The 13,903-nt window shown below is 42.8% G+C and overlaps 1 protein-coding gene across 2 annotated transcripts in view; it reads left to right on the top strand.

The window, feature by feature from the left end:
- Positions 1-679: 679 nt before the first annotated feature.
- Positions 680-13,903, top strand: part of LOC311014681 (ceruloplasmin-like) — an 87,108-nt gene continuing 73,884 nt past the window's right edge. For both annotated transcript variants that reach the window (XM_084011414.1, XM_084011413.1), the window contains exons 1-22: positions 680-855; positions 1,175-1,419; positions 1,500-1,712; positions 2,118-2,291; positions 2,385-2,476; positions 3,770-3,932; positions 4,030-4,168; positions 4,352-4,491; positions 4,814-4,954; positions 5,051-5,095; positions 5,193-5,407; positions 8,152-8,308; positions 8,429-8,641; positions 8,863-9,067; positions 9,342-9,481; positions 9,615-9,743; positions 10,014-10,120; positions 10,242-10,297; positions 10,479-10,550; positions 12,327-12,418; positions 12,555-12,694; positions 12,785-12,841. In XM_084011414.1, coding sequence (XP_083867540.1) covers positions 695-855; positions 1,175-1,419; positions 1,500-1,712; positions 2,118-2,291; positions 2,385-2,476; positions 3,770-3,932; positions 4,030-4,168; positions 4,352-4,491; positions 4,814-4,954; positions 5,051-5,095; positions 5,193-5,407; positions 8,152-8,308; positions 8,429-8,641; positions 8,863-9,067; positions 9,342-9,481; positions 9,615-9,743; positions 10,014-10,120; positions 10,242-10,297; positions 10,479-10,550; positions 12,327-12,418; positions 12,555-12,694; positions 12,785-12,841 — 3,096 coding nt within the window. In that variant the 5' untranslated portion in view covers positions 680-694. The remainder of the gene's footprint in view (positions 856-1,174; positions 1,420-1,499; positions 1,713-2,117; positions 2,292-2,384; positions 2,477-3,769; positions 3,933-4,029; positions 4,169-4,351; positions 4,492-4,813; positions 4,955-5,050; positions 5,096-5,192; positions 5,408-8,151; positions 8,309-8,428; positions 8,642-8,862; positions 9,068-9,341; positions 9,482-9,614; positions 9,744-10,013; positions 10,121-10,241; positions 10,298-10,478; positions 10,551-12,326; positions 12,419-12,554; positions 12,695-12,784; positions 12,842-13,903) is intronic.

Here is a 13,903-nt window from a genome sequence, read left to right on the forward strand (position 1 = left end):
AAGCAGAATGAATTGCTTTAAATTACTTTAGAGGGAGATGGAAGTCATTCAAATGAGTATTAATTAAACTACTTTGGTAAGACTGTATTAGTAAATAAGGACAAATTCAAGGAAATCAGATTCCTTATTATCTTTTTTAACCTTTTGCAGTTAACATTGGACAGCAGTAGTGACTTGATCAAAAGTCAATGTTTTCATTAACATCAGCCTACACATGATTTTTGGCAATTTCCCAAACGACAGAAAATAAAATATACTATGGTACTGTTCTGGTTTTCCATACTCCAAATCAAAAGTTGATAAACTGCATGCAGTCTGATGTAAATGTAACTTCCGATCTCTTCATTTTTGGATAATCAAATGTGGACGTTGCATAAAAAAAAAATCCGTTCTTATGTAACCTTACCCCCTTGATTAAGCAAGGTGTCAGGGAGCTCCCTCTCTTTTCCTCTGTGATTGGTTGGCTCAAACCCTGTCTGTTGGTCAGTGAACCCTCTGCTCTGCCTGACTGTTCCCAGCAGGGCATATAAAGAGACACGGAGGGTCTAAAGTCTCTTAGATAGACTGACTAAATCTGTCTGTTGTCTGTTTGTCCTCATCATTATCATCCTCTGCATTGGTGAACAGAAATACAGACTTCCTCCTTGGCAGTTGTACAGTATATAGACTGAAGCGCCAGCACTAAATCTCCAAAATGCATCGGTTGGGGTTGAGGGGAGTGCTGCTTCTGTGTTGTGCAGCAGTATGTGCATCTGGGATGAGGAGAGAATATTTCCTCAGAATAGAGGAGGTGTCTTGGAACTACGCTCCAAGTGGGATGAACATCATTCAAAACCGCACACTGCAGGAGGACGAGTGAGTATGCACAGTACATTGTCTTGATTATGTTGGAGTCTGTCAGTCCATCTGGACCGTATCTCTCCCGTATTGGCCATATTTATTTAAAAAACATAAATATGAATATTCCTTCACTTACCTGGGCACATGTGCTTTTCCACAATCACAACTCAAAATGTCTGATGTGAACAGGCCTAATCAGCAAGTAACCAGATATATTTTTAAGCATCTACATTGTGACTACTCTGCAATTTTCAGTAGCTTTCTCTCAGCTGTGTATCACAGATTTTGAAGTATTTTAACTGTAACCAATAATAATGCCCTTCTATCTCTGTAGAGAAGCCTCAGTCTTTTTAAAGCGAGGCCCCCAGCGAATTGGCTCCACCTACAAGAAGGCTGTGTATAAGCAGTACAGCGACGCCACCTACAGGACAGAGGTGGTGAAGGCAGATTGGCAAGGCTACCTGGGACCCCTGTTGATGGCCGAGGAGGGAGACACAGTGATTATCCACCTGAAGAACACAGCGTTCAGACCTTACAGCATCCACCCACATGGACTAAACTACAGCAAGGGCAACGAGGGTGAGGAATGAATGAATTGATGAACAGATTTAACAAGCTGATAGATGTGTGACTTTGTGTGTTTGTATCTGTCTGTTCAGGTGCCCTATACCCAGATGGTACTGGTCCAGAGCTGAAGCGTGACGACTCAGTGGCTCCTGGTACAACAGTGACATATGAGTGGACCCTCCCAGAGAGCCACAGCCCAACATCGCATGACAATAACTGCTTGACCAGATTCTACCACTCCCACATCTCCACACCAAAAGACATCAGCTCAGGACTGATAGGACCCCTCATTGTCTGTAAGAGAGGTACTGAAACATTTTACACCTTATAGTGGTGGAACTACAATCACTCAAGTGTTGCGAAGTACTTCCATTTTCTGCTACTATATTATATTAATATAAAATACTATTGTACTTTTGAACAATAATACCAGCACAGATATATGCCATTTGACTGTATAGTGAATAGTTAAGATACTTTCAGTATATTTTACAACTAACCATTGTTGAACTAATTGTTTCATTACTAATAAAAATATCAAAAATATTGCTGAAGTACAATGAAGTCTGTGAGATCTGCTGTGGTAATACCATAAAGCAGCATTCAAAGTAATAAAAAGTTGAAAGAGAAAATAGGATTTTAGGGTTAATAAGTAGGTTTCGACTCAAAACATTAAGACACATTATCATAAAATGCCCTCTCCTCTGTAGGAACTCTGGACTTACATGGAGACCGGTCAGGAGACTATCTGTACGCTCTGCTGTTCATGGTGTCAGATGAAAACTACAGCTGGTACCTGGACGACAACATCAGGACGTACATTACGAATCCTGCCAGAGGCTTAAAGGAGGATGAGGATTTCATCGAGAGCAACAAAATGCACAGTGAGGGGGAGCATCCACACACATGTAACCATATATACACATACAAGTATATATGTATATATATCTACATATAACTCTGAGTGTGGATTGCAGGTATAAACGGGTTTCTGTATGGTAACCTGCCTGGACTGAGCATGTGCCAAGGCAACAAGATCCACTGGCATATGATTGGCTTAGGCAATGAGGTAAATATTGTATTATTATTATTATTATTATTATTGTTATTATTATTATTATTATTATTATTATTATTATTATTATTATTATTATTATTATTATTATTATTATCACTAGCCAGAATATCTAAGGGTACAAGGATTCTTTAAATTTCTTCTTATGATGTTCAAGTTTTTACGACAGCGTATTAGGGCCACTGTCGGGAAGAAAAAAAACGGAGCCGAGAAAGGTGGGCAGTATTCGGAGATTAAAAGTTGCAAATTTGCTAGTTTTAAAGTGGCAAATTTGCTAGTTTATTACGATGCTAACAACCGGCATTTATGCTAGCTGACTTCCCATGTATGTGGGTTTTATCTTTCTAATTAATCCATTCCAACGTGAGACCACGCTTTGCTAATGTCTATAGGGTAATGGCTGTTGATGATTATTGTTGGTTAATTTTATATGGGCCAAATTGTCATCTTAAATGTGTTTATTGATCTGGTGTATTGGCTAAGCTAGCGGTAGCTTTCACTTGTTGTCATAGCAACGGCAAACATCCGGGTCAAGCTACATGTTTACTTCCTCTATGACCTACTGCTAGCTTAGCCAAACCACCCGATCAACAAACACACATAAGATTACAAATGCATCGTAATAAACTAGCAAATTTGCCACTCGCAAATTTGCCACTTTAAAACTAGCAAATTTGCGACTTTTTTCTCCAAATATTGCCCACTTCTCTCAGCTCCGTTTTTTTCCCTTACAGTGGCCCTAACACACCGTCGTAAGTTTTCAAATGTCTCATGGCTTATTTTAGAAAAAAGTCGAGTTGAGAAACAACAAGCAAACAAAATTCAAAATATACAACTAGCCCTTAAATCCTTATTCATTTTTTAAAAATTCTTTCTTAAATATTTCATTATTATCTCAGGAGGATCATGCTATCAGTCATGTGTGCGTGCATCCTTTAATGAGTGTGCACGTCTGTCCAGGACTAATCTGGCATTCTGCTGCAGCCAACTGCATAATCATTTGGGTTGCAGTTATGTCTGCATGCTCAAAGACCTCTGGTTGTTGTGGTGACTCACACTTTCTCAAAACACCTAGTATTGCATGTTTTATACCACCATTGCCTGCCTGGTGACTCATCACTGACTACCCATTACAAACCCCTGGCCAGTAGGGAGCACTCGTGATGACATAACTGAGCTAGTTTGCTCCAGGGCTGCTAACTGGACCATACATTACCTCATCATGTTTTGATCTTGGCTTCAAGCACCTAGTCTGTACCCAGTTTTAATGTAGTTTCTCTACAACAGGTGGACATGCATTCGGTTCATTTCCATGGCCAGATTTTGACCACTCAGAACCACCACACAGATACAGTGAGTCTTTTCCCAGCCTCCAGCACTACGGCTGAAATGGTAGCTGACAATCCTGGACACTGGCTGCTGACATGCACTGTCAATGACCATTTGATGGGTGAGCTCACTTCCACCATTCTCCAAATTGTATTCAAGCAAGACTGATTTTCTTTGGTATTTGTTTGTGAGTTTTTGTTTTGTGTGGTTTTGTCCAGCTGGAATGCAGGCTATATTTGAGATCAAGAAGTGTTTCCCAAATGTCCACAAGCCCCGGCCACATGGTGAGCTCAGACCATTTTTCATTGCTGCAGAAGAAGAAGTCTGGGACTACGCTCCTATACCGCCTACTGATGGGTTGGTTACCACACACACACACACACACACACACACACACACACACACACACACACACACACACACACACACACACACACACACACACACACACACTTTCACACACAAAATTTGGTCCAGGCTGTTATTGATGTTTGTGTAAGGGATCTGTTAATAATTTGTCCTGTGTGTGTTTTTGTGTAGTGAAGCAGAAATGTTCGTCACCAGAAGTCAAAACCGCATTGGAAGCCGCTATAAGAAGGTTCGCTATGTGGAATACACTGACAACACCTTCACAACAAAGATGCTCCGCAGCCCAGAGGAGCAACACCTTGGAATTCTGGGTAAATGCTCTTGTTGTGAAATAAAAAATATTTCTATGTAAATAATTAGCCAGAAGGGTTGTTTGTCATCCTGCCCCGTTAAAACTAGCCACAAAAACCTGGACTGTAACTAATAATTATTTTCATCACTGATTCATTTGTGGATCATTTGTGTATTTATTGTTTAGTCCAACAGACTTCCTTCTTTGCCCTAACAGTTTGGCAGTTTCAACACAAATGTTCATAATTTGTTAGCATGATCTTGTTCCCATCCAACAAAATGTAATCTAATTGTCCTTTGAACTAAATGTGTGCCTGTATGTCTGTCCATCCATGTCTCCAGGTCCTGTGCTGCGAGCTGAAGAGAAGGACACTATCAAGGTGGTGTTCAAGAACAAAGCCAGCCGGCCTTACAGCATACAACCGCATGGTGTTGAGTACAGTATAGAGCAGGATGGGACGCTCTATTACAATGAACTGGAAGGTTAATACAAGCACATACATGCACAATGTTAGCAGGTAATTTAATCTCAATCAAATGTCTCAGCTGTTCCTGCCCTAAACTTCTTTCCCTCCTCAGAGTCCTATACAGCAAAGAAGTTGCGGGAGCTTAAGAGGGAACCAAGTTAGTCATTTATTGCAGAACACAGTCTAAGTGAGCCTGCATTAATGTTATTATCTTCATAATAATTCTCTTTATATATATCAATCTATGTAATCAGGAGTGGTGACCCCTCCTCCAGCTGCTCTGGTCAGACCGGGCACGGTGCACACCTATGAATGGATGGTGCCAGTGGATTCTGGTCCAGTACAAGGGGAGGCTGACTGTCTGACCTATCTGTACTACTCTGGAGTGGATCCTGTTAAAGACACCCACTCTGGACTGGTGGGGCCGCTGCTTATCTGTCGACCTGGATCTCTGAAAAAAGGAGTGCAGGTAAGAACGCAGGGTCAGAAACTAAACAGTTCTGAGTTGATGGGATAGTGGCAGTACATGTGGACCTAAATCAAATACATATCTGGTTGTGGAAAGAAGGATGAAGGACAGCTTCAACAGAGGTGTGCCTTGAAGGAACACAGAAAGCATAAAAATGCAAGGTTGAAAACAATAAAACTGAATTGCATGTGACTTGTAAATTTTACACATTTGCTCATCTTTTGTCGAGGAACTCCATTGAGGTAGGCATAACATCTCAACCACCACCCATCGCAGCCATGTGTCTTATCCCAGTCAGGATATCAAACTGGAGAAGATTTCGCCAGAGACCCGTTGCTCGAGGCTGTAACTTGAACTTGAAGTACTGACTTCAACATCCACCCAGGAAAGCTGCACTCATCTGAATTCCTTGACTTCTTCTCCACATTTGACCTCACACTCTCCCCCTCTCCACCCACTCACCGAGCCGGGAACCAACATAAACGATCATCTCCCTCCCCTCCCTGGCTGTCCGAACCTCTGTGAACCAACAGATCATTGTTACGAGTGGCTGAGAGAAAATGGAAGAAATCGGGCCAGTACGAGGACCTTGCTCACTACCACCAACTCCTCTCTGACTTCACCTCAACTGTTTTGGCAGCTAAATCTGCCTTCTACCTGGCAAAGATCAACTCTTCTGCCTCCAAACCCAGAAAACTCTTCTCCATGTTCTCCTCCCTCCTCACCCCTCCTACCCCTCTCCCTCCTTCCTCCCTTACCGCTGATGACTTTGCAACTTACTTTACCAAGAAAGTTAATGACATCAGCTCCTCATTCACTCCTATAACCTCCCAGAAAACATCTCCACTAACACTCAACTTTGATGGCCTTACCAGCTTTCGCCCTCTCTCCTCTGAAGACATTCATGCACTTGTTACGTCTAACCATGCCACCACTTGCTCCCTTGACCCGATTCCCTCCTCTCTTCTCCAAGACATCTCACACGACATCTTGCCATTCCTCACCACCCTGATCAACTCCTCCCTCACCTCAGGTGTCATTCCAGCATCTTTTAAGACGGCTACAGTGAAGCCCCTCCTTAAAAAACCCACCCTAGACGCTCCTGATATCCAAAGCTACAGACCTGTATCTCTTCTTTCATTCCTCTCTAAAACCCTGGAACGTGCCGCCTACAACCAACTGTCATCCTATCTCTCACAGAACAACCTCCTTGACCCTAATCAATCAGGATTCAGGACTGCTAACTCCACTGAGATGGCCCTCCTCACAGTGACCAAGTCCCTGCGAGACGCCAGAGCCTCATCCCACTCCTCCGTTCTCATTCTCCTTGACCTATCTGCTGCATTCGACACAGTCAACCACCCAATCCTCCTCTCCACCCTGGCTGAACTTGGCATCACTGACTCTGCACTAACCTGGTTCACATCATACCTGACAAATCGCACCTTTCAGGTCACATGGAATGGCTCTATGTCCAAACCCTGTTCTCTGGACACGGGTGTCCCTCAAGGCTCAGTATTAGGACCGTTTCTGTTCCCACTATACACCAGATCACTAGGCTCTGTAATTACATCGCATGGATTCTCCTACCATTGTTACGCAGATGACACCCAGCTATTCCTCTCTTTTCTCCCAACCTCTGACACTCACATTGCAACTCGCATCTCGAAATGTCTGGCAGACATCTCCGTCTGGACAACTGCACATCACCTCAAGCTTAACCTGAATAAAACCAAACTCCTCTTCATCCCAGGGAAAGACTGCCCTGGCATGGACCTGTCGGTCGCTGTCGAGGGCATCACAGTATTTCCTTCCTCAACTGTGAGGAACCTGGGGGCAATCCTCCATGACCAATTATCCTGCACCCCTAACATCACTGCTGTGGCCCGATCCTGCAGATTTGCCCTCTACAATATCCGCAGGATTCGGACCTTCCTCACAAAGGATGCAACGCAACTCCTGGTCCAAGCACTGGTCACCTCCTGCCTTGACTACTGCAACTCTCTCCTGGCTGGACTCCCGGCCTCGGCGACTAAAGCATTGCAGCGTATGCAGAACGCTGCAGCATGCCTTGTCTTCAATCTACCCAAATTCTCCCATGTGACCCACCTCCTCCGTGACCTCCACTGGCTCCCCGTTGCAGCACACATCCAATTCAAGACGATGACACTGGCCTTCAAGGCCATCAATGGAACGGCACCCATCTACCTTCAAACACTGGTCAAACCCCACGCCCCGAAGCGAGCATTTCGCTCCTCTACTTCAGCTGGCCGGCTGGTACCACCATCGCTGAAATAAAACAAATGTCGCTCAGCAAAGTTTAGACTCTTCTCTGTTCTGGCGCCTCAGTGGTGGAACGAACTCCCGACCAATGTCAGGACAGCAGAGTCATTTGCCATCTTCCGAAAAAGGCTCAAGACTCACCTGTATAGACTTCACCTCGACTCTGCATAGCATAACCCACTAACACCCCCCCCCCCCAAAAAAAAATAATCTTACCTTTAGCACTTTGATCACAGCACTGTTGTTCTTAAGGTATGTTTGCTGAACAGCTACTACTTTACTCAGACGAGGATCTAACACTTGTTCTATTTTTAGCTCTTACTTTATGACAATGATATGTTGTGGTTCCCTTGTTTCTTTCTTTTGACAAATGTACTTATTGTAAGTCGCTTTGGACAAAAGCGTCTGCTAAATGATCTAAATGTAAATGTAAATGTTTTGTCACTTTTCTCCTTGTGTAGAAAAACTATGACAAAGAGTTTAACCTCATGGCAACAATGTTTGATGAGAACCTGAGCTGGTATCTGGACGACAACATTATGTCCCTTACCACTGCTGCGACGAGGCCTACTGTTAACAAGGAGGACGAGGGCTTTATAGAAAGTAACAAGATGCACGGTGTGTAGGAGATGCACATTCACACACTGATCACTGGCAGCTCAGATGACTCATGATAGATGTGATTTTGGCATGCCAAGCAAAATTTCATCATCATCTTTCTGTGTCTCTCTCTTTTAGCCATCAATGGGTTTGTGTATAGGAACCTCCCGGGCCTGACCATGTGTAAGGGGAATAAAGTAACGTGGCACGTGTCAGGACTAGGTTCTGAGACGGACATCATCGGCCTTTACTTCCAGGGAAACCGCTTTATCTACCGTCAGAACAGAAGGGACACCATCAGCGTCTTCCCTCACATCTCACACACTGTCTCTATGGAACCCGATAGCATGGGTATACACCTCTCTCTGTCTCTCTCTCTCTCTGTCTCTCTCTGTCTCTCTCTCTCTCACACACACACACCCATGATTGTAATTCTACTGTTTACTTGTGAGAATCTTCAGTGACAATGTCACAAGGTTTGCCTTGATCACAAAATACAAACCGATGATGGGTATAACAAGCATATCAGCTTGTCCAAATTATATTGCTGCACATGCTTGTGTGTATTGCAGGCCAGTTTGAAGTGGTGTCAGCCACAGTGAACCATTATCGCGGTGGGATGAGAGCCAACTACACGGTGACTAAATGCGGCTTGTTTCAGCGTCAGAGTGAGACTATGCTCCACTCAAAAACCTACTACATTGCTGCCATAGAAACGGACTGGGACTACTCTCCAAATCGCACCTGGGAGGCTGAGATGTTCCGTGGTCAGGAGAGGTACAGTACCATAGTTATAACCTGCCTTACTCTGCCTCTGATTGGCTAGTAGGTGTTACTTTTGTTGGCTGGGTTGCTATAGGTTGTGGAATGAGGAGTGAGATTTGGGGCGGCACGGTGGTGTAGTGGTTAGCACTCAAACAGTTAAAAACACATCAATGAGGGACACTGTTGCTCTGGGTGACATGTTGCTTCATTATCATGAACACACACACACACACACACATATGCAAAGCCTGACTTATACTTGTGGAATGTATCTCTCCCTCTTCAGCCCTGCTTCCATCTTCCTGGACCAGCAGGGTGGGTTAATAGGCTCCCGTTACAAGAAGGTGGTATACCGCCAGTTCACCAATAACAAGTTCACTACACAGATGGAAAGAACAGCCGATATGGAACATCTCGGAATTATGGGTAGGTTTCAGGGCAGCAGTGATGCAAACATTTTGATAAAAAAAATTAAAACAACTATTTATGAAACCTGGATGGATTTATGTTCCAGGTTAAGTAGTCTTGTAATTATGACACTTTTAATTTCTTCTTCCAGGGCCAATAATTCACGCCGACGTGGGAGACAAGGTGACGGTGGTTTTTAAAAACATGGCATCCAGGCCTTATTCTATCCATGCCCATGGAGTCAAGACAGAAATCCCGGATGTTCATCACACCCAGCCAGGTGAAGACATACAGAATATCAACTAACTGGGAGGCAGACAATTAAGAAACATTGGAAATAGTAAATCCCCAAATTCTTGATTTTATTTCTGAACTTATTTCACTATAATTGTGTCCAAAAATTAAAGTACATGTGGCTTTACTTTTCTGAGAATATTAAAAGGACTTTGTGCATCTATGTGCATTAGTTGGCCCCGGTACTATCTGTCCCACCCCTCAGCTCTATTATATTATTAAAGTCTGTGTGTAACTTAACAAATGACTTTCCCAGGTGAGACTCACTCCTATTACTGGTACGTAACAAAGAATACGGGACCAACCACAGAGCAGGAGGAGTGCTCTGTGTCGGCATACTATTCCACTGTTGATGTTATCAAGGTAATACACACACACACACACACACACACACACACACACACACACACACACACACACACACACAGAGACTCTCACAGAGAAAGGGGCATTCACACACTTATATTGTCTCCCTGCCTAACAGGACATGTACAGCGGTCTGATTGGTCCGTTGGTGATCTGTCGCCGTAGCTGGGCCAGGTGAGTGTTCGTCACTGAATGCAGGTCCAAGAAAACGATTTAATACTTAATTATATCATACAGCAAGCACAGTGTATGCCTGCATGCTTTCTAGGTATGATGAGGCAGGTCTGAGTTTTGGTTTTGCATCACACAACAATAGACTCTTAACGTGCAGCTTCATAAACTGTGTTGCTTCCAGGACTCTTGGTGTGAGAAAGGAAGTAGAAGAGTTTGCACTGCTTTTCCTGATTTTTGATGAGAATGAAAGTTGGTAAGTAGAGTCTAACCTTTAAACTGTTAGTAGATGGTACATTTAAATGCAAAAACACATTTTAGGTTTTGACATAGTCTGAAACATGTATTCGCCAAAATACAATGGAATTGAATGCCATTTCAATTATGTTAAAATTTTGAAATACTGAATACTTAATAACGTCTTTGTCTAGAAACAATCACACAGATATGCAGGATAATCCATAGACCTTACTGTCAACATTTTCCATTTCCATTATATGAGTGGAGGTGTAGAGCCAATTCGAATTATTACAGGGTCCCACTTCCAGTCATATTCCAGTCCGGTTTCCGCTCAGCCCACAGCACAGAAACTGCACTCGTAAGAGTTACGACCTCCTGATGTCATCCGATGCTGGCTCTCTCTCCCTCCTCATCCTTCTGCACCTATCCGCTGCATTTGATACAGTCGACCATGACTCTTCTAAACCGGCTCCACCTCACCACTGGACTCACTGACACTGCCCTCTGTTGGTTCCAGTCATACCTTACAAACTGGACAGAATACATCTCCCTGGGCCCCTCCAAATCAAACCCACACACAGTCACTTGTGGTGTCCGCCAGGGGTCAGTCCTTGGCCCCATCCTCTTCATCCTCTACCTCATCCCCCTTGGTCAGGTCATCAGCCGCCATGGATTTTCATTCCACTGCTACGCCGACGACACACAGCTCTATGTCAATGCCACAGCTGCCACCCTACCTTCATCATCACCGTCATCCCCGTCAATACTCACCACCTGTCTAGAGGAGATAAAGGTATGGATGGAGCACAACTTCCTCCAACTCAACAGCTCCAAAACCGAAGCCATCCTGGTCGGCACCTCTCACCAGAACAAATCATCACCCATGACCAGCATCAGCTTTTCTGTCTTCAATATCCCTCTCTCATCAGCAGTCACAAATCTTGGTGTGAAAATGGACCCCCAACTCGCTTTTGAATCCCAGAATCACCTCTGAAAGACCTCCTTCTATCACCTCCATAACATTTCCAAACTCTGCCCCACTCGCCGAAAAAATGGTCCATGCCTTTATCTCTTCCAGACTGGACTACTGTAAAGCACTTCTCATCGGGATCCCTAGCAAGAGCCTGCAGAGGCTCCAATACATCAAAAACTCTGCAGCTAGGATCCTAATAAGAGTGCGCAAACATGAGCACATCACCCCCATCCTCGACTCGCTCCACTGGCTCCACTGGCTTCCCGTCTCCACCAGGCTTGAGTATAAGGTTTTCCTCCTCAGTCACCAATGTATCCATAGACATGCCTCCCCTCCCTACCTCAATGAACTTCTCAAACCACAAAACACAACACGCGCCCTCCACTTCACTCACTCAAACCTCCTCCACATACCTAGAACCAGACTTAGGACCAAGGGAGACAGGGCCTTCTGTGCTGCTGCCCCACGCTCGTAGAATGCCCTCCCTGACACCTTGAAGGCACCACAATCCACTGACTAATTTAAAAAAGGTCTTAAGACATTTCTGTTTCGCAAAACTTTTGGTTCCCCTCTTTTAAAAAAAACAAACAAAAAAACAAAAACAAACAAACAACCTTTTAACAAAACTGCTTTTAACCTGTCCCTTTGAGATCTTCGGATGAAAAGGGCACTATAAATAAAAAGTATTATTATTATTATTATTATTATTATTATTATTATTATTACTTCATGTCTTAATCCTGTTTCTAATATGTTGTCCTCCTAGCCCCTCTAGCTACATTAAATATTTGGCAACTATAACTTTTATTATTATTCCAGGTATCTGGATGAAAACATCAGGACCCACATCAGGAACCCTCAAACAAACTTGAAGGATGATGAAACTTTTATAGAGAGCAACAAGATGCATGGTGAGATAAACTTCCACACAAAATGAACTGCATCATTGTGACATATGGGACATTTTTGTTACTTCTTCGAAACATATAAGGAAAGGTCTTAATGTATTTCTAATATATTTGTTTGTGTGCTTTCATGGGTATGCAGCCATAAATGGTAATATGTATGGAAATCTGAATGGTTTGAACATGGAGGTGGGTGATAAGGTGTACTGGTACCTAATGGGACTGGGCAATGATGTGGACATACACACTGCACACTGGCATGGACACAGTGTGGAATATAAGGTATAAGATACAAACATGCAAGCATTGCCTACACATTCACATATTATACAAAATAGACACACAAATACCAAGTCTTTTTCTTATTTCTAGTTGGGTGGAGGTCCTCATCGCACCGACGTGTATGAGCTGTTACCAGCCACCTTTCAGGTAAAACCCCAAAACATCTTGAATTGTATTTGTCTTTTACATCATTAAAGGTGCTGCATGCTGCATTTAAATGCCAATACATACGCACACTTAATTGTAACTTAAAAGTATCAGTGTTATTAACAGTGTGTAAATCATCCATTGGACTATACAATCTTCATTGTAACAGATGTTGACAAAGTATAGAAAAAATGATGGTCCTACACTTGTGACTATTGCATTATATCAAGCTTTAATATTAATGAAGTGTTCCTTTGCCAATCCTTCCATCTATTAACTGCAACTAAATAAAATCATTTTTTAAAAAGACTTTGAAATCTTTAATGTACGACGGCATATAAGGGCCATTGTAGGTAAAAAAACCAGAGAGGGAGGCAAATTCATGAGAAAAAATGTGCAGAATTACGAGTTTATAAAGTCATATGTTTACAAGAAAAAAAACCCTCACTTGCTGTGTATGATGCCTGTGTATTATATATGCTTTGTCAAATTAGTAACGTTAGTGTTTTGTACAGTAACGATTCTATCACGGAACAATGGTCATTTATGCTAGCTTTACTTCCCATGGATCTACGCATTTATTTTTCAAATTTATATCACAACCTGTGACAACGCCTAGTTAAGGTCCTTAGGGTGATGGCTGTTGATGGTTATTGTTGACTTTATGTATATGGGCCTAACTGTCATCTTATGGGTGTTTATTGATCGGGCGTAAGGGCTAATATGCTAGCGATAGTTTTCACGTCATAGCAACTGCAAACATCTAGTGAGCAGGAAAAGCAGTATAGCATGAACCTTGTTAAATCAGCTATATGTCCACGTTTGACTTTAGAAATCATTTCCCAGTGGGCCTACATTAAGTTAAACAAGTCTCATGGCATAAATTGTACATCAGTGTAAATCTGCAACTTTTTTCTTGTAAATTTCTCGTAGATTTGTGATTTTTTTCTAGTAAATTTGCTACTTTTTTTTCAGAATATAGCTCCCGTCTCTTGGCTCCCTTTTTTAATTATCAATGGCCCAACACGTCATCATATAAATTAGAACATTTTGCATCAGTTA

The sequence above is a fragment of the Eutrigla gurnardus genome (genome assembly GCF_963514095.1).
Source record: "Eutrigla gurnardus genome assembly, chromosome: 6".
Classification (NCBI taxonomy): domain Eukaryota; kingdom Metazoa; phylum Chordata; class Actinopteri; order Perciformes; family Triglidae; genus Eutrigla; species Eutrigla gurnardus.